A 22815-nucleotide genomic window follows, 5' to 3' on the forward strand; every position below is an offset into this window, starting at 1 on the left:
TTGGTGCAGTGGCCTATAAATTGTTGCTTCCTGTTGATGTGTTGATCCATCCCATTTTTCATGTTTCTCAGCTCAAGAGATGCCATGAGGTGCCTCGGGACATTTCTCATCCTCCAGTCCTACAGCTTTCCAATCCATACTGTCCGACGCCTGAAGCTATACTTGAGAGGAGGTTGGTTAAGAAGGGTAACAAAGCCGTGTGTCAAGTGCTTGTCCAGTGGTTAGGTTTGGAAGCTGATCAGGCAACTTGGGAATATCTTTCTGAATTGCAGCATAGATTTCCCTCTTTTCAGCCTTGAGGACAAGTTTGTTCTTTACGGAGGGGTATTGATACAAGTTAGCAAAAGGAGAACTAATCGATAACTAGCAAATTCTGTTAACAAGTCCAGAAGTTAGTTAGAACAGTTAGCACTGTTAGATGGTTAAATTATGTTATTACTGTAGCTGTGGATTTTATGTTAAATTATGTTATTACTGTAGCTATGGATTTTAACTGTTTCAGCAATCTCTAGGAGCCTATAAAAGGATTGTATTAGATCATTGACATTCATTCATTTGATTGATAATAAGATTGTTTTCTTCTCTCTATATTTCTCTCTTTAGCTGAATTCTCGGTTTTAATCCCTGAACTAGCTGTTCATATTCCTCGAGATTACTCCTGGAATTTGTTTCTTCTCTGTAATTCTCTGTAATTGTATCATACTCTGACAGACTTCTTAACATAGCAAATCACGTCAGATTGTTGGGTTCCACTTTTAACGATTCAAGGATCATTGAGAAAATCCTTGTAACAATACGTGGAAGATTTGAGGCGACCATTACAATTTTAAGAAATACTAAAAACTTGTCCAATATTACACTAACAGAGCTCTTAAGTGCCTTTCAAGCACAAGAGCAATGGCGTGTTATGAGACAAGAAGGAGCGGTCGAAGGAGCCTTACCAACCAAGCATCAAGATGATGGATGATATAAGAAAAAGAAGAACAAGAAGTACCAACCAACAGATGGAGACGGTGCAGCACGCAACAACAAAAACAAAACAGGTAGTTTCAAAGGAAACTACCCTCCCTGTAAGCATTGTGGCAAGATCGGACACGCACCTTTCAAGTGTTGGAGAAGGCCTGATGCTAAGTGCAGTTTGTGCAATCAGTTTTGGCATGAAGCAATCATTTGTAAGAACAAAACTCAGCAGTAGGATGTAGATGCTCGAGTTAATGAATAGGAGAAGAATCAACTCTTTGTTGCATCATGTTTTGCAAGCAATGTTTCAAGCGAGTCGTGGTTGATTGACAACGGATGCACAAATCACATGACTAATGATAAAGAACTCTTCAAAGAATTGAAGCCTACTCGAGTTGCAAAGATTAAAATAGGCCATGGTGGTCACATTCCAGCAAAAGGAATAGGAACTATTGGAGTTGAGACACAAGCAGGTACAAAAACAATAGCAGATGTTCTTTATGTACCTGGCTTAGACCAGAACTTATTAAGTGTAGGTCAACTGTTAGAAAAAGGTTTCAAACTTTATTTTGAAGATAAATATTGCTTGATCAAGGATTCCTCAGGCCAGGACTTGTTCAAAGTCAAAATGAGAGGAAAAAGTTTCTCATTAGATCCATTTGGGGATGAGCAGATGTTGTATTCAGCAAAAGCAAATTCCTAACAGGTAGTGTGGTAAAATAGTCATGTCAATCATTAATACACTTGTCAAGTCTAAATGTGACGAGTAAAAGTGAACGGAGGGGTACTTTCAAGATTTAATGATTTACTTCTCAAATTTCTACTATTTTTAATTTTCAGTCTTTATTCTTTAATCTTCATACTTTCACTTTCACTTTATCTTCTTATTATTTGATATAACTGGCTAAATTCTTATCAAGAGGTGATTACAGATTTAGGTAGTCTTGAAACCAACGCTCAAGACCTAAATGAGTTATGATATGTTTGTCATGTAATGGAAAAATTGAGATGCTAATATGTAGATTAAACATATCAAAGGTGTTGGTGCGTCAAGTGATTGAAAGGCAAGAATAAAGATTGAGGCAAGTTGAGGACAAATATTTTTTGTGGCCTTCTCTCCAAATGCATGATTTCAAAATATGATTTTAAAATGTTGATTTGTGCTCGTGATACCATGAGTTTTGATTAACTACTGTTATATGCACTATCTTGATTCCATATGAAGTGTTAAAGACTTATTTTGCATTATGAATTGAAATATGAAGTAATGCCTATGTTGCATGTATTTTGTTTTCAAGAATGATCCTACAATATGAATGTGAACATTATGATGACTATGATCTCCATATGATTTTGAATACAAAGTCCATCACATATTTGCACCTAATCTATATATCGGACTGTATAAATGTATAGTGAGGCCTTGAATGACAAGAATATTAGTTGAGGTTAATGGTGTGACATTTGGAATATTTTTATGAAAACTAGCCCAATAGTGTCATATTGTGTATGAAATGCTTTTGGAGTTGCTATAAATAACGGAGAAGAGTGATTCATGGTCCTAATTGTGGCACATCTTGTCTCGCCTACAGGTAGTACTCTCAGCATAAAGGATATGCTTATATTATTATTATTATGATTATGGCCCCTAGAGAGCCAAATATGACTTTTTGAGGAACGAGATCAATTGCAAGGATGCATATGCACATTATGAGTTATAGTTGGCATGTAAAGATAAATGTTCTACTTATGTCATATATTATGCATGTTTCGTCAAATTTTGTCCCACAACTCGAGGAGTACGTCTGACACTTAGTGCACATGGCACTCACGACTTTGTCTGCGTATTGTCATTGTTTCATTACAAGGACATGAGTTGTAGGTGACGTGCACATGAGCTAGAGTTCATCCTCTCCTCCATACTTTTGGTGAACCAAATTATATGTTCGATGGAGGCCTAGTTTACATAATTCTTTTGCACAACCATTTACGTCCAGAGTATTTTCCATTTGGTTGTCCTAGAGGCTACATAGATGTACTTTGGGTTATTTTGTATTCGATATGGATCCTCATTACGACATACCTGAATGAAATAGTATCTCTTTTATATGATGAGGCTAAAGAGCCAATACCTATGTTATTCGTTAAAATGATATTTCATTTGGCAAGTTAGATACATTTGTCATATATGGGTATATGAAAAAAATAGGTGGTTTGCTTGGAAAGGAGTTAAAGGAACCAAATGTCTGTCACACACTCATTCCGCTTTGATCTCTTTTTGTTGTCTCTGGATGAAAGAAATAAGACACGTGCTTGGGTGCTAAAGAAGTCATTCCAGTGCACTAAGCTCCCTCTATGCTCAGGATCCTAGAAAAGGTTTAATCACGTTGGGTCTATTGTATGCAGCATATCTTGCGTTTTTGCATGAGGTTGTTTCTACGACTTGAACTTGTGACCTCCTGGTCACACCGTGGTAACTCTTACCGGTGCTAAGTATTAAGATGGAAAGTATTTTTAAGCACCTATTTTTAGACCAAAAAAGTACAAAAATAAGCTAAAAGCCATAAGTTAGGTATGACCAACTTATGACTTTTAGCTTTTTAACTTATAAGCTACTTTAAAAAGAGTCAATCCAAACACCGCCTAAGTCTAGTTCTCCGTCCGCTTGCCTATCTTACTAGGATATTGGAACAGTTTCTGATTTCAAAGAAAAAGTTGAAGGGAGAGCTATACCTTCGGGAACCGGAATAATAACTACTATAAAGTAAGAAGGAATGACCCCTAAAGCAAAGACTCTGGAAATTTTTTTTTAAAAAAAAAAGGATGAAGTAATCGGAATGACAAGTATTACGGTTGTGGAAAGCGGAGAACATAAAAAATATCTATTTTTAACATGCAACTACTTCTATAATGTCTATTTATAACATGCAACTACTTCTATAATGTTAAAATATAATGATACATTTGATAGAAAGAATATAACGTAAGTGTTGACCAACTTCATGCATCCCAGAAGTTAATTTCATTCTAAAGAGACAGTGAACAGATTATCCAAACCAGCTGCTAAAAATCAAGTCCACAAGCAATTTTTGTTAGTTAGTTAGTTGGTATTTATTAGGTGGCTAACTAGCAATAGTACCAAATGATAGCTGATGTTGGGAAAAGGCAAAATGATATTACAGAGGTACCCATCAAATACAAACACAAGATTTCAGAAAAATAAATAAATTTAAAAAAAAAATAAAATAAAATAAAAATATATATATATATATATATTACATGACTGTGTCTGTATATGTGCATGCCACAACATATATTTAATCAGCTAAGCTCTATAATTGACATTAGACTAGAGATTGCTTTAATTGGAACAGAAAGTTAGGAAACATCTCTTTGTTCAGAAGGTGAAAATTTTCTTTGGAACTGACATGAAGATTCTTTAGTTTCATTCTTCTTTTCCTTTTATAATTTTTTTCCTTTTTCTTAGGGAAAATTCAAAGGAACCTATTTTCCAATATATGTCTAATCTATCTATTCATCAATCAACAATGTTACTATTAGACGAAATATTTTGTTGACTCACCGGATGTAGAAATTCATTATAGTCGATGACAAATATGCTTCAGGTGCTAGAGATTCCATGTCCAAACAACAAATTTCAACGGATTCGGGATCAACCCTATGTCAGTGCAAAAACAATAAAGAAATCGTAAGCAATCAAAAAAATGGTACTCCCCAAGGTAATAAGTAATGCATACTGGATCAATAAGGTTGTGATTCATGTCATACCGTGAAGGATAGTATATCGTGGTTGCCTTTCTGCAGGAAAAAGAGGAATATAAGAGATATCAACAATTTCTCACTAGCACTCATATCAGATGTTGGTATGTAACTTTGAGAAAATGTTAATTTACTACTCCCTCCGTCCCATTTTATGTGAGGTAGTTTGACTCGACACGGAGTTTAAGAAAGAAGGAAAGACTTTTAAAACTTGTGGTCCAAAATGAATGATAGAAATTTGTGTGACTGTAAATCATTTTATTAAGGGTAAAAAATAGACATTTTATAGTTAAATTGTTACTTAATATAGAAATGTGCATTCTTTTTGGGACTGACTAAAAAGAAAAGTAAGTCACATAAATTGGGACAGAGGGAGTAATATATTACCGTTCAATTACTTGGTCCACTGGCTCTGTCTCTTTAATTGCATCAGGATCCTCCTCATCCACTAGAACAACAGCCTGCCCCTGGGAAAATGATGAATTTTCAAATGGCAAGAAAGATCACATTAGGAATGAAGCAGAAGTTCATGGTTTCCAAGAGAATGAACTATATTCAGGGGGAAAAGAATAAATAAAGCAAGAGAGGCTACAACAATTCATCATGTCCCTCCAAAATGTCTTAGAATTTTTTTTGACTTATCATCGTCGTCTGCACTCTTCATCTGGTCAGGACAATTCACAACTGACACCAGACTCTTTGCAGGTTGCCGACTTGTGGCTGTGAACTTGTCTACGAAGAGTTCTCCCATTGCCGCTCATAAAGGTATTTGTTGTATTTGTAGTCCCAATCCTATCTATACTAGTCGAAATTATCATTGTTCGTTACCAGCTCGTTCTGTTTTTGTATCATCACTATCATCTATTACTGCTCGTAGGACTACAGGTGAACCTTTTTCTCACCCAGGCCAGCGACAAGCTATGATTAAGGAGATATTTGCCTTACACTCTAGTGGTACTGGGGAACTTGTTCCTCTACCTCTAGGTAAGTCTCCAATTGGTTGTCATTAGTTATATACCATGAAGGTTGGCCCTGATAGATAGATTGATAGAGCATGACTGGTTGCCAAAGGCTACACAGATTTTTCATCTTGACTATGATGATACCTTCACTCCTGTGGCTAAGACTGCTTTACTCCGTCTCTTTTTATCTATGGTTGTTCTTTACTTCTTGCTATTGGACTCTCTACCATATGAATATTACGAACGTTTTTCTTCATGGGGTCCTCAAAGATTGGGTATATATGGAGCAACAATCAAATTTTGTTGATCCGAGAAGATATAGGAGGTTGGTAGAAAAATTGCATTATCTCACTGCAACTCGACCTGACATTGCTTTCCTGGTTAGCATTATAAGTCAGTTCTTTGATTCTCCTTGTGACAACCATTGAAATGCAGTCATTCGCATTCTTCCAGACATAAATCTTCTCCAGGAAAAGACTACTTTACAAAGACTGAGGACATAAGCAAATCATTGGATATACAAATGAAGATTGGGCAGAGCCACCCTCTGGCAAACGATCCACCTCTGGGTATTGAGTTTTAGTTGGAGGAAATTTGGGGTTTTGGGGAAGTAAGAAACAAAATGTGGTTGCTCAATTAAGTGTAGAAGCTGAATAATGGGCTATGGCAATGGCTACATGTGAACTTATATGGACCAAGCAACTATAGGAGTTAAAATTTGGAAAAATAATAAAATGGAATCGGATAAACAAATGCAGATTGGGCAGAGCCACCCTCTGGCAAATGATCTACCTCTGTGTATTGAGTTTTAGTTGGAGGAAATTTGGTGTTTTGGAGAAGTAAGAAAAAATATGTGGTTGCTCAATTGAGTGCAGAAGCTGAATAATGGGGCTATGGCCATGGCAATGGCTACATGTGAACTTGTATGGATCAAGCAACTATAGGAGTTAAAATTTGGAAAAAATAATGAAATGGAACTTGTGTGCGATAATGAGGCTACAGTGATACACTTCAAATTGAATTGAATCCAATATTTTACGAGAGGAAAAAACACATAGAAATTGCTTGTTATTTAGTTGGAGAAAAGATACTCTGAGGAGACATCACTGCAAAGTTCGTGAAGTCAATTGATCAACTTGTATATTCACCAAGTCTTAGCCAGTCCTAGAACAAGTAATATGTGTAGCAAGAGTGGTATACACGATTTGTATGCACCAACTTGAGAGAGAGTGTAGAATCCTTAGGAATAATCAAGAATATATATGTAAATATATTAGATCACTTGATTTAGTCCTATTGTAATTATATAGTGATTTTCTTTCTTTTTTAACAAATGTAAACATGTTTATGTAAGCTCAATAGCTTGATGGAATAATCAAGTCAAATTCTCTCTTATTTTTTCTGCTGTTTCACATTTCTGATCATTATTCCCTAGTAAACTTCTAATTTATATTGAAACAACAGAAAAAAGGAGGAGCTAAGTGGTTAAAGTATTAATACGTTCATCAATCAATGTATACCTACTGCAACTAACCACCTCCCACCCCCTAAGGGAGGAAGAGAAGGAGAGAAAGAAAGAGGTAGTGGTGCACTGGAACAACCATCTTAGTCTTTAGCATGTGAATATTGATAATCAACCAAAGGTATTGCCTGAAACTGTAACAATGTCGTACACTAGTGACTGATTTGGGTGTAGGCCCGCACAACTGTAAAATGTGTCAATAAGGGTCTAAGACTTGTTATCTTATATACTCAGCATTTCTCCCATGTTTTCTCAATGTTCAATTTGCATAGGGTATCACATACACCTTCCCTTGCGGATTCAACATTCTCTTTGAGGTTTGCCCCACCATCGCTCAAGGTTGTACGCAGAGTGACCCTGATACCATCTACAATAGCCTAGCCCACTGCTGATATTGTCCACGTTGGGCCTAGAAACGCGTCACTAGGCTTTAGGGCTTGTTTTCTTATATACCCAAACATTTATCCCGAGTTTGTCAATGTGGATTCCTAGTGTCACAGAAAGCCAATAGCAACTCCCAAAATACCAAATGCAAGTTGTCATATTGACAAAAAAATAGCTACACGCCTACATGGAAGCTAGCCGGAATAAGATAACTAAGATACATAAGAAGCCTTACATTTGCATGCCTTCGAGTATATGAAGATTGTGCTTGAGAGGCTTTAAACCTGAAAAGAAAAAGATCAAATCACTAACAATCACGTTTTCCTTTGGTTTGATTATTTATAATAGAACACCAAAAGGTACAAATTGCAGCAAAGGAGAGGCAGGAAAAGAAATGAATAATTAAACAAGTCAAAGTTTCATGGCTCATGGATTTATAGCAAACAAGTACAACAAATAATTCTAAATGTAGCTTGAAGATCACAAGTGCCTCTTGAGAATATCAAATTAATATAATGACCGAAATGATCTCCTGAGTAACTTTGGACTCGAAAGAGAAATTCAAGTAAGAGAAAAAAAAAAGAACAACTACTATTACTACACCTCAATCCCAAACAAGTTGGGGTAAATATGAATCCTCACTTTCATTTGAGATCATTTGGTATCATCATCATCATCATGCTAAACAAAATAAAATAAAAAGATAAATATTAATAACAATAATATTAAAAGTTATTTGACAAGTCTAAGACCTATCATCAACTAGTAGTTATCAACTATATGGATCCTTGTGCCCTATCTTTGGCTAAGTCTGCATTGATACCAAGTATTTATAGGTCTTTCGAGCCTTTTGAATGTTGAGGTTAAGTCACGTGCCTTTTTTTAAGTTTAAAGGTGATGGATTTCCTTAACATTGATTAAATTTATGTTGTGGATTTTTTTTCTTAAACGTGAATAAAATATTGCTGAATATTTTTCCTTAACAATGATGCTATATGTTGCTTATTTATTTCTCCAAAATATTACCCCTGATTAAATCTGTCAGACCCGGATTGGAAATATGGGAAAAGAGGTAGTGAAACCAATAGGACTGCAGTTATATGTCTGTTCTACGACAAGATGTTTGAAGGCGGAATTTTTCACCACAAACATCTTATTGGTACTTATAGCGATGACACACGATGTACAAAATGCACGAAAGTTGTGGAGGAAAAAATAAAAAACTATGTTGAGGGAAAAAGGAGCTAAAACGTCAAATGCTTACATCAACTAAATGTGACTAATCTTGATGATGCTGATGAAGAAAAAAATGGAAGAAGATGAAGCTATTGATTTGTCGCTTCTTGCAAAATCACAAAAACGGGCAAGAATACAATAGTCTCTTCAGGTAGTGGATCAACATGTAGGAGAGGTCCTTTAGATAGTTACTTTTCACAGAAGCCAGGAGATAATGCAGGGAAAAACGATAAAAAAATTGCATGATGTTGCCAAGGATATTTTGAGGGATCATGCAGTTGTGACTTTTTCACGGTGGGTGTACAATGCAGGGATCACCTTCAATTGTGTCAACTATACGGACACTTTTGGAGCGTTCATTGAGGTCGTAGGTCAATTTGGTTCAAGAATGACCCCCCCCCCCTCCCCACTTATCATGAAGTAAGAGGTCCTTATCTAACTAAAGAAGTGGAAGAGACAAATTCTAGAGGAACATAGGGTAGAATGGAACAAGTTTGGATATTCCATTATGATGGCTCAGTGGATGGCAAGAATTGGTAAAATGATCATCAATGTGTTGGTGAATTCTCCAAAAGGAAGCTTATTTCTTGAATCCACTCATGCGAACGACTTGCCTACAGATTCCATCAAAATGTTCTCCTTGTTTCGAAACACTACAAAAAAGATTGGAGAAAAGAATGTTGTTCAAGTTGTTACAAATCATGCAAGTGAAAATGGTAAAGCCGGCGATATGTTAAAGGGAGTGTTCCCGCACATTTATTGGACTCCATGAGCAGCTCATTGCATAAATTTGATGTTCAAGAATGTTTTCAAGAAATGACCCTTCACTACAGTTTTTACTTAGGCAGTAAGGGTAAATTCTTACATTGTTCAAAGGCTTTTGTTATTGAATATGATGAGGAGATTCACAAAAAAATTAGTGAAACTTAGCAAGACTAGATTTGCAACTGCTTTCTTGACCTTGCATAGTATGCACATGCAAAAGGCCAATTTAGACGCTTATTCATTTCTTTTTTTTGGTTTCCCATCCGGTGTCCGGAGCCCACATTGGAGCTCCGACTAAATCCGGATCGCGCTCTGCAGGGCCCATTCAGGGGTGGCGCTCCCAACAAGATTTTCTCCATACCCAGGGATCGAACCCGAGACCTCTAGTTAAGGGTGAAGCACTCCCACCAGTGCACCACAACCCATGTTGGTGACGCTTATTCATTTCAAAAAAAATGGAACACGAGTAATTTGCAAAAAGGAGGTAGGGGGTAGAAGTTGCACGCATGAATCTTTCTTATACCTCTTGGAACAATATTGTTCATGCTCTTAAAATCAATGGTCCCTTGATTAAAGTACTTCAGTTGGTGGATGGGGAAAAACCCACCAATGGGCTACCTTTATGGAGTTGTGGATACAACTAAGGAGGCTATTCAAGGGACATTTATGTACATAAATATGCCAAGGTCTTCGAGATAATTGATAGACGGTGGGAAGATCAACTTCATTGACATTTGCATGGAGTTGGGAATACTTTGAACCCATCACTCTTTTATGATAACTATGAGATGGATTTACTAGATAAAAAAAGTGTGGAAAGGATTCCATGATTGTGTTGGTAAGTTGGTCGCCAATGAAGATGTGCAAGATACAATAGTGGATATGGTGATCAAGTGCTAAGTTATTTTTTAAACTTATTAATTTTTAAATATTTGTTCTACTTCAATATTTAAATTGTGGAAGCTTTATGGTTTAGAAACTCAAAATTACAAAATATCGCCATCAAAGTTCCAAGTCTAACTAGTAGCTCAACTGAAATGTGAGAAGAACTAGGGCATGTTTGAACATGTGAGAACTATGAAGAAAGATTTATTATACTGAGATAACTAAACTATATCTCAATTGTCCTATCTCCTAATAATTACTTTAGCAGATTCATACCAAGAAGAGGAATAGACTAACCCCTAAAGCGCCCCAATGACCTAGTGTTCAATTAATGCAATAAAATATTGAGGCGCCGTTACAAAGCTCACAATGTAGTTGATCCAATTATTTTGGAAAATATTAATGATGCTAATGAATGGCTAACCGGAGTCCCTGAGAATCATGAAGATGAAGCAATTTTTTTGGGAGATTCTGATTTCACTTGGGGTGTTGCTGCGGAGGCAAGTGGAGTTGAGGAGAACCATTATGGTTTAAGGGGGAATACTTCAATCTTACACATGAAGGGAAAATAAGTAGCTACAAGTCTATCCCTAATTGATGGAATTGAAGAATATGATGATGGAGTTGAAGAAGAAGATAATTAGCAATAGAAAAACCATGGAGGAATATAAGATTTAGACAATCTTGTAGAAGTAGAATTTTAGAAGAATAGGAACTAAATGTTGAACCATTAGTAGCTTTGATTTTGTATGTCCTATGGTCTATGGAGGATTTTGTGATATCTATTTTTTTTAGTTTTTAATTTGAACTTCTGCTTATAAATATTGTCTCTTTTTATTTTGGTCTTTTGTTCTTTCAAATTGTGTTGAAGAGAGCACTTCGCTTATAGCGTGAAGCGGGACCTTGTCGCTTTTTTCCGCTTCGCACTCCTCAAAACACTGGACATGGGCCTTTCAAAAGATAAGTTTCCAGATGTTTGTAATTTGGTTCTTTCACCTAAAGCAAGATTGAGGAAGTATGGGGACAGGACTAATGGAATCTCAACTTTAGAAGATTTTTGAATGACTGAGGTTCAAAGAGTTGCTGAATTTTTCAAAGTTTGGGAGCCTTTTCAAGGTCTTAGAAGAAATGAAGACATAGTGGTTTGGGAAGGAAACAGTAAGGGTTGCTTGACTGGCAATTCTGCTTATTCTCTACTTCCAAATACTGGACTACAAGGATCTAATAGGTCTTCGAAATTCATCTAAAAAGTAAAGATCCCATACAAGGTGACTTGCTTTTTGTATCTGGCAGCAAAAGAGGTATGTTCAACTCAGGAAAATTTTGAATAGAAGGGGTTTCCAACTGTATGTAGAGCTGAATCTGAGAGTATCAACCACCTTTTTTGCATGGCCGTGTGACAGATCAGTTTTTGCAGCTGTTTCTTAACATAGTTGGGATCAGGTGGGTCATGCCAGAGTCTACATGTTATCTCTTAAAGTATTGGAACAACAATTGTGGTAGCACGAGTCAGAAGAAGTGGTGGAACATGGTTCCAGCATGCATTAGGTGGACTATATGGAAGGAGAGAAATACAAAATGCTTTGAAGATTGAGACGAATTGTACTTTTTGTTTCATTTTTGGTGTAAAAAAAGCTTATTAGAGGATGCAGAATCTTTCCTAGACATTATGGACTCCCTGTGAGTTAGAACAGGGACACAGTTCTGCCTTTTGAATTATAAATATGGCTTAAGCACATCCTTTGTGCTGACATTAATATATTGTTATCTTCCTTAAAGAAAAGAAGATCACTCTAATTTTGCTTAGCTCTAGTTCTCTGATAATAACATTTTAGAAATGAACATGTTCTACAGATCAAACTAGAGACTATTTTGTGCAGTTAAGTAGAAAGGAGTATTATCCAAAAAGATAGTTGAATGAAATGGAATGAGGAACATCAGTACAGGAAAGGGTAGGGAGATCAAAGATAAGGAATTATCCACTAAGATTTCTGAACGAAACTGACTAAGAAATCTCAGTATAGAAAAAGGTCTGGCTTATCAAAGATTAGACTGCAGGAATTTCCTATTTCTCATTGCTTGGCCATAAATTCTAAAGGACCTGATGCTTTGTGTTGCAAAGTAAATGCATTTGTGCTCCAGTTTATATTTATAACTACCAACTTAGAAATTATAGTTCTTTTGAAACTACTTGCAGCAAACAGAGTGTAATTAAAGTATACAAGGATAGTTGCAGAATAAGAACTACAGAGATCACATTTGGGAGCTACTGTGCAATCACATAATCATAGAAATGAACATTGTTCTGAGAGAGATATTAAACCACTTTTACACCCCTACACTCTTGTGCATGTTACTCTACAGCAAGTCAGCAAAGTAAAACTGCTGAAAAGAAGCCATGCCATATTTAATACTCCATATGTCAAACTGAAAGTTGAGATTTCAACTCTGGGCCATCTGAAAACATTGTCCAACTTCCTGAAATAGAATACTTTGTCAAGACTCTTCAACATATTTTACAGCAGTACATAACCTTTTGAGAAAATGTCGCATTAAAATATACAATGGAGTCGTGACAAAGTATTCTATTTCATGAAGGTTGACATAGTTTTCAGATGGCTCAAAGTGGAAATCTCAACTTTTTGTTTGAAATATGGAGTATTATTAAAAAATGATTTTACTTCTTTTCAGCAGTACATAACTTATAAAGCAAAAATATGAGCAGCTTTTTTTTTTCTTTTCGAATTTAGATCTCTGAATAAACAGGAGCAGCTTTGACACTCATGTTGATCTAAACAAAAAATTAGTGGACCCCATCTTTCACAATGAACCTTATGCAAATACACTAATTCCTAATGAGTTACCTCATCTCAAAAAACAAATTCATAATGAGTGACAGCTTCCAGTAATAACCAAAATAATAACAGCAACAATAAAGTGACAGAGCAGACAAATTATCTAAGAAAGTTAGGGAAATAAAAGAACCCAAAAAAACAAAACATGTACTTGTCCAAGAAACAGCTGGCGATATTTTCTTTAGAACAAGTAGAAGAATCCCATCCTTTTAGATCAACATTCAGAACTTGTTCACCTTTGTCTACAGGAGACTTATAAGGTGCTTCCTGTGACAACAACTCTCGCTTGTGTCTTTTTCTTTGCGAAAACTGGTTGTTTAATATATGTTTGCGGTCACAGGGATTCAGAGCATATAGTTCTTCTTGGAAAGCATTGGCTGGCTTAGACTCTGCCTGCAATTCAATAAGCAAAAGTAACAAAAATTAATGGTTAACTTCAAGAGGAAGAAGAGAAATGAATTTAAGAATGAAACTGTACTTCTGCTTCCAACTTGTTCAAAAACCAAACAGCATAGGTGGACTGTGAAGAGGACACAGATGGTGAAGCCTGTGGCTCGAAGTTATAAGGTGCACCTATAAAGTTATATCCAACTTTTAGGCTCTCCTTCTAGAACTAATTACATAAGTAAAGAAAATTAAAATGACAAATAATACTCAGTTCTGATTCCCACATAGTTACCCGTGTACATGCACATGCACACCAAATCCAAAGTCACTCCTGTTTATAAGAAGAAACTCACAAAATACCTAGAGTGAACTATAAATCTCTTCAAGATAAGAAGTAGGCTAGGCACACTAGGCATAGGCAGAATGTGTGCTCTTTATTCATGCATCAGTTTCAGAACTATATGGAAGCATGGAATTCAAGATAGAGAAAAGCTCCTATAGAGTCTAGTAGAATTAAGATGAAAAAGTAATAGAACAACAACAACATACCCAGTGAAATCCCACAAGTGGGTCTAGGGAGGGTAGAATGTAAGCAGTCCTTACCACTACCTCGTAGAGATAGAGAAGCTATTCTGAAAAACCATCGGCTCAAGTGCAGCATAGTCAAATACAAAGAAGGAGACAGTGAAGAAAATATAGCAAGTAACAAGGAAACAGTGCAAAGTCGTCTACCAGAAGGAAGCAAAAACAACAACAAAATAGTGCGACAATCAAAACACAATAAACAACATACTAGGATAGATTATTGAAAACAATAATAAACAATGATAGATATAAAAACAAGAACTACAATAGTACAACTAGTGCAATGGTAAACACTCACCCTAAGCAAGACAACACTACACTACCTACTAACCTTCTACCCTACTACATGTCCTCCACAACCTCCTATCTAAGCCATGCCCTCAGTAACTTGAAGTTGTGTCATACCTTGTCTTATCACCTCTCCCCAATTGATTATGTTTGTTCACCTCTCAGGAACTCTGAAGATTCATTGCCTCTGTACTCCCATTTTTCCCAAAGAAACTTCCCTTAATTTAAGTATATAAAAACTTGTAGAGTAAAGATAATAGAAAAACTTAACATAGTCCCAACTAGGAGTGGCAAACGAGCGGATCGAGTCGAATATGAGTCAATCGAAAACGAGTTAAAAAAAAATGGATACAGTACTAGACTCCACTCATATTTTAAATGGGTAAAAATGAGTTACCCAATGGATAATATGGGTAAATATGGATACCCATATTATAATAGGAATCTTGTTAAAAGCTTCAAAAACAAAATCTTTTTCAAAAAATTTTTATCACCCCACCCCCTACCAGCCCCCCCTGCCCCCTATCCCAAAAATATTAGTTTGTTTTTTTATTAAAAAATAAATTAAAGTTTCTTTCATCACCCCACCCCNCAAAAAAAAAAAAAAATTCTAACATTTTTTATTAAAAAAATTAATTTTTTTTTAAAGGTTTTTTACCACCCCACCCCCCTACCACTTTTCTTTCTTTAATGAATGAACATCTTTTACCCATTTTACCCATTTAACTACCCACTTTAAAATGGATAATATGAGTATTATTCGTTTTTACCCCTTTTAAATGTGTTGGGTACCCGACCCATTTAAAATGGGTAAATATGAGTGGATACCCATATAAATTACCCATTCTACCACCCCTTGTCCCAACACACACAAAGAAATGGGAAGTATTGACCTTATCAACAGAACAAAAGTCATGCCTCATGCACCCATCAACTTGGTGTCAACGCAGAAGTAGCAAGGATGCTCAATTATATTATCATTGAAGAGGATAAAACATATTCTTTCGAAGGTGGACTGTGGAATAACTGAGAACATCATTATCATTATAAATCAAATCCAGAAACCACCTATACTATTGAACTAAAACAGCATGATTGTGGAAAAACAACAAAAATGCAGAATTTAATGTCAAGCCTCATGCAAATCCCATTATGAAATATAGATGTAATGGGTTTCAGTAAAGAGTGTTTTGCCATCTTACTATGGTGCTAGGGTCTGCAATCCAAGAAGGAAGAGTTGGAATGCAGCATCTCAGAATTTGGACTGGTCCTTGAAAAAAGAACAATTTATGAAGTGGAAAATCTGAAAGAGCAGGAGGATTATTGGAAGACTGCCTTATTCTTTTATGAAGTAAGAAGTTCTCACTGGCGTAAGGCAACTGGATGGTGCCATATTACAAAGCAGAAGCTTGAGAGCTTTTGGACCAAAAACAAAAGCTAGTAAGCTTTGGAAGTAGAAACTAAGTTAGACTACACAATAAACATGGAGCTAACGAAGTCCAGGAAGTTGTTAATGACTCAATGCTATTAACAGGGGAGGAAAAGCTCCAACTGAACAAAAAAAAAAAAAACATCTAGCTTTTAGAGCATGAAGAGGAGTTGAAATCCGATCAAAACACCTGTGGTTTCTCTCATTCCAAATAACCCAAAAAAAGACTGCAAGAACCATCTCCCAGACTTTTCTGATGGCTTTGTCAGCTCTCCTATTGTTTCAAAGTTCTTTCCAAAGGTTCTCAGATGCCTCAAGGACTTCAGGCTAATCCAGGCAAAAGCTCAATCTATCTGAGTGGTGTGAATCAAGCACTTAAGCAGGAAATCTTATCTATTCTTGGCTATATGCAGGGAAAATTCCCTTCAAATACTTGGGTGTCTCCCTATACTTCAAAAGGCTCACAATTGGCCAATATATGTCACTAGTAGATAAGATCACAAAAAAATTAGGTGTTGGTCAGGAAAGTTATTGTCATATGCAGGAAGTGTTCAATAAATTAAGTCAGTGGTCTTTGGTATTCAAATCTACAAGGCACAAATATTTGTGTTACCTAAGAAGATATTGAAACTTATAGAGGGTATCTGCAGATCCATTCTCTGGACAGGGGCAGCAACTCTGTCAAGGAAAGCACTTGTCTCTTGGGACATGATTTGCTACCCAAGAGCTGCAGGAGGGCTCAACATCCTGACTCTTTCCTTGTGGAACAATGCTACTATCTTAAACAATTATGGGCTGTGGATCAAGTGGGTGTATGGGTATTATTTGAAAAGGGAGAACAAGAAGAATCATACTATCCCAGGTAATACAACTTGGGTAGTTAAGAAGATCCTGGATTCCAAAAAACACATCATGCAGGTTACTTCATGTTATCGGGACCTTTTAACTACACTCCAATCTATGGTGGTGGGAGGTAGATTCTCAATTAAGAAACTCTACACTCGGCTCATGCCACAATATCAGAAGGTAAGGTAGTGTTCTTTAGCAAAATATTCATCCTAAACATAAATTATGTCGATGGTTAGTCGTTTGGAGAAGATTAGCCACAGTAGATAGATTGCTTATGTTTGGGATTCATGTGCCAATGGAGTGTGTATTCTGTGACACTGTACAAGTAACTTTTGGGCCAGAATGCTTCGATGGTTAGGCTTCCATAGGAGTATTGACTGTTGACAAGAACTTTTATGGGCTAGTCGATGGGCAATTAAAAAAACTGGAAGAGGAGCAGTTATAAGTTATGTGTTTGCGATGATAGTTTCTACCATCTGGAGGGAGAGGAATAATCTCAGATTCCAAAATGGCCACTTCCAGGAGGTTAGAATTTGCTGAGAGATAGCACTGAATATGCATATTCGAGGCAGAGACAACAAGAAGTGGAAGGATCCCTTAGACAGCCTTATTATCATGCCATGGCTTTATTGATCTATAGGCTAGCTCCTGTCATAGAGCAATTTTTTTTGTTTGACTTATTGATGAAGTACAGTATCTTTATAATAGCCTAGTCTTTCAGAATAGTTGTCCTATAGCTGCAAATTTTCTTTGAGAAGTAGGAGATCAACTCCTATTTGGCTTGTACATATTACTTTGGTATCAATACAATTTTGTTCTTAACCAAAAAATATATATATATTAAGCTTGCTCCATAGGATACAGGTGTCCTACGTAGAACATTTTTTCGCTTCAACACCATATTTTCAATGTAAATAGGAGTGTGTTAAGAAGCTGAAGCGGTCTTTCGGTTTTGTGTATGTCTGTATATTCTTGTATTAGATAGGTTCCCCAAGGTTGATTTGCTACTTTCACATCTTGGCATCATGAATGAGCTTAACTTCTGGATTTCATTGTTCTCATCAGCATTAATATTCAAGATTCCCTTAAGATGGAGCAAATAAACCATATGGACGGAACTTGTTAAAAGTGGCAATCTATTTCTTATGCTTAGTTTTTCGAGAAAAATTGAATTATGTGCAATGCTTCTTAATTATAAAAACATAACTTTCTTTCATATGACTGTAAACTTCAATTCTTCAAGTAATTAGTCCATCCACGTGAATTCACAAGTTGTTGTTGCTGCGAGTCAATATTCAGCTTCTGTAATAGATAGAGTCACAATGTTCTGTTTCTTACTTTGCGATGATACAAGTGTCTAGATATAGATCATCAATCAATTAGTGAACTGGTTTAATCTGCATTTAAGTATCCTATACTATTGAGTATTCCTTTTTTTATTATGGCATTCGTACTACAATCCTTGATATGGTCTTGATCTATCTTAAAATCCGTAAAAGGCATCCCACATGAAGACTGCATGAATATACTTACTACATCTATAGCAAAAAAATATGTCTAGCCTGAGAAGAGTGAGATAGCTTAATTTCCCAATCAGCCTTCGATATCCTATAGGATCTAAGATGTATCCTCCTAATATGGTAACATCATAAATTTAAATCCATGGGACCAGCTTTGTCCATCATATTGGTTTCTTTAAGAATATCTAACACATGCTTCGTATGTAAAATAATAATACACCATTCTTGACTAGGTGATGCCAATGCCTAGGAGATTGTTTAAATGATCTAGATCCTTGGCTTGAAAATTTCTGGCAAGACGTTTCCTTAACTGGTTGACCTTCTCGGTCATTTTCTGTAATGAGTCTTATAACTATGTTGCTTACTATACCACCAGATAAGCACATTAACCAGGTGGAATATGACAATCAAAGACTGAGTGATCTGCTTCACTGCCTTCTCTACCAAAATTTTGAATAACTATACAGAACTTTCCAACCCTAGCTCATAGAGAATGTTTTTAATCCATAAAAACCTACATTTTGCAGGAAATGACACTCTACATAGTTCAGAATCTCACTACTCCTACTTCATACTTCTCCGAAATGTAAAAAGATGCTACATACTTCCCTTTTTTTTAGTCGAATTGGCCATAATGCAGATGCTACACACTGCAATTTAATAACTATTGTCTTGTACAGCTGACTGTAAAGCATAGGATAAATCAGAAGTTAGTCTATAATAGTCTTGTAGCAAGTTATTCTCACTAGAATTTCACAGCCTGCACTGAATGCACGAGCAAGAAAATACCTACAAGCACACAATGCTAGAAATGGAACTGCGAAATCAAACAGTAATAAACAAAGAGGAATTGAATAAAATTCAAAGTCAAACCTGATCGGAACCGACCCGTTTCCTCCATTCTAATTCATCCTCATGCAGTTTGATATTTGCCCTAAGCTTTTCACCTCCATCGGGTAACCTAACACCAATGTTGCTAGACAGAGATTTTTTTAGCCTAGCAATTTTGCCGGTCAATTCTGTATCTGATAAGTTCGAAAGTCCTTCTTTGAGCTCTTCTCCATCCATGGTGATCGATTAATGTTTTTCAACAGGCAGCCGTGGTAAGGCGGAGTTAACCACCAGCTCCGCCGGAGAGTCGTCGCTGTCGAATATTTTCTATTCCCTTACTCAGCGCTTCCTCTCCTTTTGTATGAACTGAAGAAGAGAAATGAAGTTATTGTTATTCGCAGTTCCTCTTTTGGTCTCATAATTACTATCCACATAAATTTTTGATTGTTTTCACTTCCAAGTGGTGAAAATGGGGTAGAAGTAGGGGTGTGCACTATTCGGATTAAATTGAATAATCAAACTAAATCAAATCGAATTTTTATTTGGATTGGTTTTTAAGTTTTTTAGATTGGTTTTGGATTAATAAATTACTTTGTTTGATTTATTGGTTTGGTTTTGGATTTTAAAAAATAAAAACCAAAAAACCGAAAAAAATATATATAAATGTTTAGGTTTAGAATTAAGTTGAAGTTAACCACTTTTGTCCTTTTTTGGTTATTGTCTTTCATCATAATTACGTTTATATTTTATATTTGAGCATCTATAATAGGTATAATTATAAGTATTGTGTTTTAAGTTTTACTTATGATTTATATTATAAAGTATATTTAAGAGAATCAATATTATTACTTTGGTTATGTTATTAATTATTGACATAACTGAATAACCAAACTGAAAAAAGCCGAACCGAATAAAGGAAAACCAAATCAAACCAATTTTATTTTGGATCGGATTGGGTTACAATTTTACAAACCAAAAACCGAAAAATCCAAACCAAAAAACCGAATGCACACCCCTATGTAGAAGGGAGGGGTGGGGTGGGGAAGGAACAAAGAGATTTCCCATTATTTTTAGTCTTTTTATTTATCCTAGTTTTAACACACGTGCAACGCACATGAATTTCAAAAGCATGTACTATACTATATTTTAAAAATAATGTGAATATTATTTAAAAATAATAGTAAGTAAATAATTATAAACTGAATGATAAAGTATAAGTTCATATGAATAAGGGATGTAAATTTTCTAATGATTTCTAATGAAAAGTAGTCACTCGTAAGATCTCTTAGTTACACCTCTTCAATATACTCTCCTTCCTCCCCCATAGTGCATTAGTTAGTTATTATTGTATTGTTGGAGTTCTTATTTTTAATTTAATATAAATAAATGTTTATATGAAATATAGAAGATATACTAAATTTGATGTTTTTAGTTGGAGTATTATATTTATTTAAAATTCATATGAGTGAGTGTTCTAATTTCACTAAACTTTGAAATTGTCTACGTCCGGAAATCAAACGATAGTTTTTAAGAAGAGAAGAATAGAAAATATTAAAAAATTATAGTTCAAAAATGTGAGGAAGCCCATCTATTTATAGTTAACAAAGTGTTGTACAAGCATATGCACATTTTTTCTTATCATAAAAGTCACAATCCTTCGGAAATGTCACAACTTATCGAAAAAGTCGCTACTCTTTGAAAAAGTCATAACCATTCAATTTAAATTGGTGCCTTCTTTTAATATAATATAATATAATATAAAATATAGAAGATATCCTAAATTGGGTGTTTTAAGAAGAAGAAGAAGAAGAAAAACAAAATTGAAGCTTAAAAATTTGAGGAAACCCCTCTTTTTATATCCAACAAAGGATAGCATAGGAAGAAAGTGCTTATTGTGCCCTATAAAAAAAAAGTACAACCCTTTAGAAAAGTCATAATCATTCAAAAAGGTTACAACTCATTAAAAAGTCATAACTTTTTGAAAAGTCACAATCCTTCAGAAAAGTCACAACTCTTTGGAAAATTCACAACCCTATAGAAAAGTCACAACACTTAGAAAAGGTCACAATTCATCAGAAAAGTTATAGCTCTTTGGAAATGTCACAACCCTCAATGTGAAAAATTGTCTGCCTTTAATATGATATAATATAATATACATAAATAAATATAATACAATATACAATATAAAAGATATACTAAATTTGGTGTTTTAAGTTGGGAGTATTATAATAATTTAACATTTAAGTTAGGTAGTTCATTATTTTAAGGTAGTATAGAATAAATAGATAAAAAAGATAGATATAGATTTGTCTAATTTTAATTTGATATGATTTTTTTAAAAAAAGAAGACTTTTTAGTTTAAAGATATGTAGAATATATAAAAATGTCTTTTAACTTTGTGGTATTAAAGATGCACCCCTACCCCCAAGGAAAAAAACATTCTATTTAAAGCTGAACAAAAATGAAAGTACAATAAATAAATTGGAAACACAGGAGTACTTATTAAATTTTAGAGTGGACTCTTTCAAAAAATAATTATCTTTTTTCTTCAATAATTTGAGACTTTTCACAACTTTAGCACCAAGTTATAGTTTGTGCAACAGAAAATCATTGACATTCTTGTCAAGTAGAAGTTGATGCAAAAGTATATTTATGACTATGAAAATGGGTACATAGTAATTATCTAGATAATCTTCTCTTTTGAAGTTGAGTTATTCCATTGTCATTGTTGTATCAATTTTTTTTATCTATGTAATTTACCCACAAGAAATATTGTAATTGCATAATTGAACAACTATTACAATCTTCATTGTTTTAAGAAGATGAACAGAAAACTTATAAAAGTTGTAGTTTAAAAGTGTGAGAAACCCCTCGATTTATAGACAACAAAGAATAGTATGAAAATGTGCTTATCGTGACTTATCAGATAAGTCACAACTCTTACAAAAAATCACAATGTTTAAGAAATGTCATAACTCATCGAAAAAGTCAGAACCCTTCAGAAAAGTCACAACCCATCAATGTGAAAAAGTGTCAGCTTTTAATATAATATAGAGTAAATAAATATAATATAAAATATAGAATATAATAAATTGGGTGTTTTAAGTTGGGAGTATTATAGTAATTTAACATTCAAGTTTGAGAGTTCATGCTTTTAAGGTAGTATAGAAGATAGATAGATGTATTTCGAATCAAGAAATATAAAATTTTATAAAGGTAAAATATATATCAATACTATTTTTTAAAATAAATATTTGAGTGAACAATTATACATTTACATTTACATACTATTCTTATTTTATGATATTCCACCTACACAATTTTAATTATAAATATTAAAAAAATATTGATTATATAGTTGAGATGATGAAGTGATAACAATGTGACAAGAAATTATTATTATATTGCATTTTCCGAAAGTCAATTTGATTAATTTTTAAAGTTAAATTAGATTACATTAATTCGATATTTTAAACAAAAAATTTAGGTATTCAAATACTAAACGAAAAGTACTATAAATTGCAATTTTTTTGCATATCAATATGATGAAAAAATATATTATGAAGTTTTAGTCAAT

General features: G+C 34.7%; 1 protein-coding gene across 8 annotated transcripts in view; it reads right to left on the reverse strand.

The window, feature by feature from the left end:
- The window catches only part of LOC125857096 (ubiquitin-like-specific protease 1D), a 34487-nt gene extending 14876 nt beyond the window's left edge, over positions 1 to 19611 (reverse strand). For 2 of the 8 annotated variants that reach the window (XM_049536764.1, XM_049536763.1), the window contains exons 1-6: positions 19281 to 19609; positions 13501 to 13742; positions 7844 to 7892; positions 5128 to 5207; positions 4750 to 4779; positions 4544 to 4639 (exon numbers count right to left, since the gene is read on the reverse strand). In XM_049536764.1, the coding sequence (XP_049392721.1) occupies positions 4544 to 4639; positions 4750 to 4779; positions 5128 to 5207; positions 7844 to 7892; positions 13501 to 13742; positions 19281 to 19475 (692 nt within the window). In that variant the 5' untranslated portion in view covers positions 19476 to 19609. Of the gene's footprint in view, positions 1 to 4543; positions 4640 to 4749; positions 4780 to 5127; positions 5208 to 7843; positions 7893 to 13500; positions 13743 to 13827; positions 13923 to 19280 lie in introns of all 8 variants that reach the window. The other 6 variants (XM_049536765.1, XM_049536762.1, XM_049536770.1 and 3 more) reach the window with 5 other exon arrangements.
- Between the last annotated feature and the right edge of the window lie 3204 nt (positions 19612 to 22815).

The sequence above is a fragment of the Solanum stenotomum genome, chromosome 2, assembly GCF_019186545.1.
Source record: "Solanum stenotomum isolate F172 chromosome 2, ASM1918654v1, whole genome shotgun sequence".
Lineage (NCBI taxonomy): Eukaryota > Viridiplantae > Streptophyta > Magnoliopsida > Solanales > Solanaceae > Solanum > Solanum stenotomum.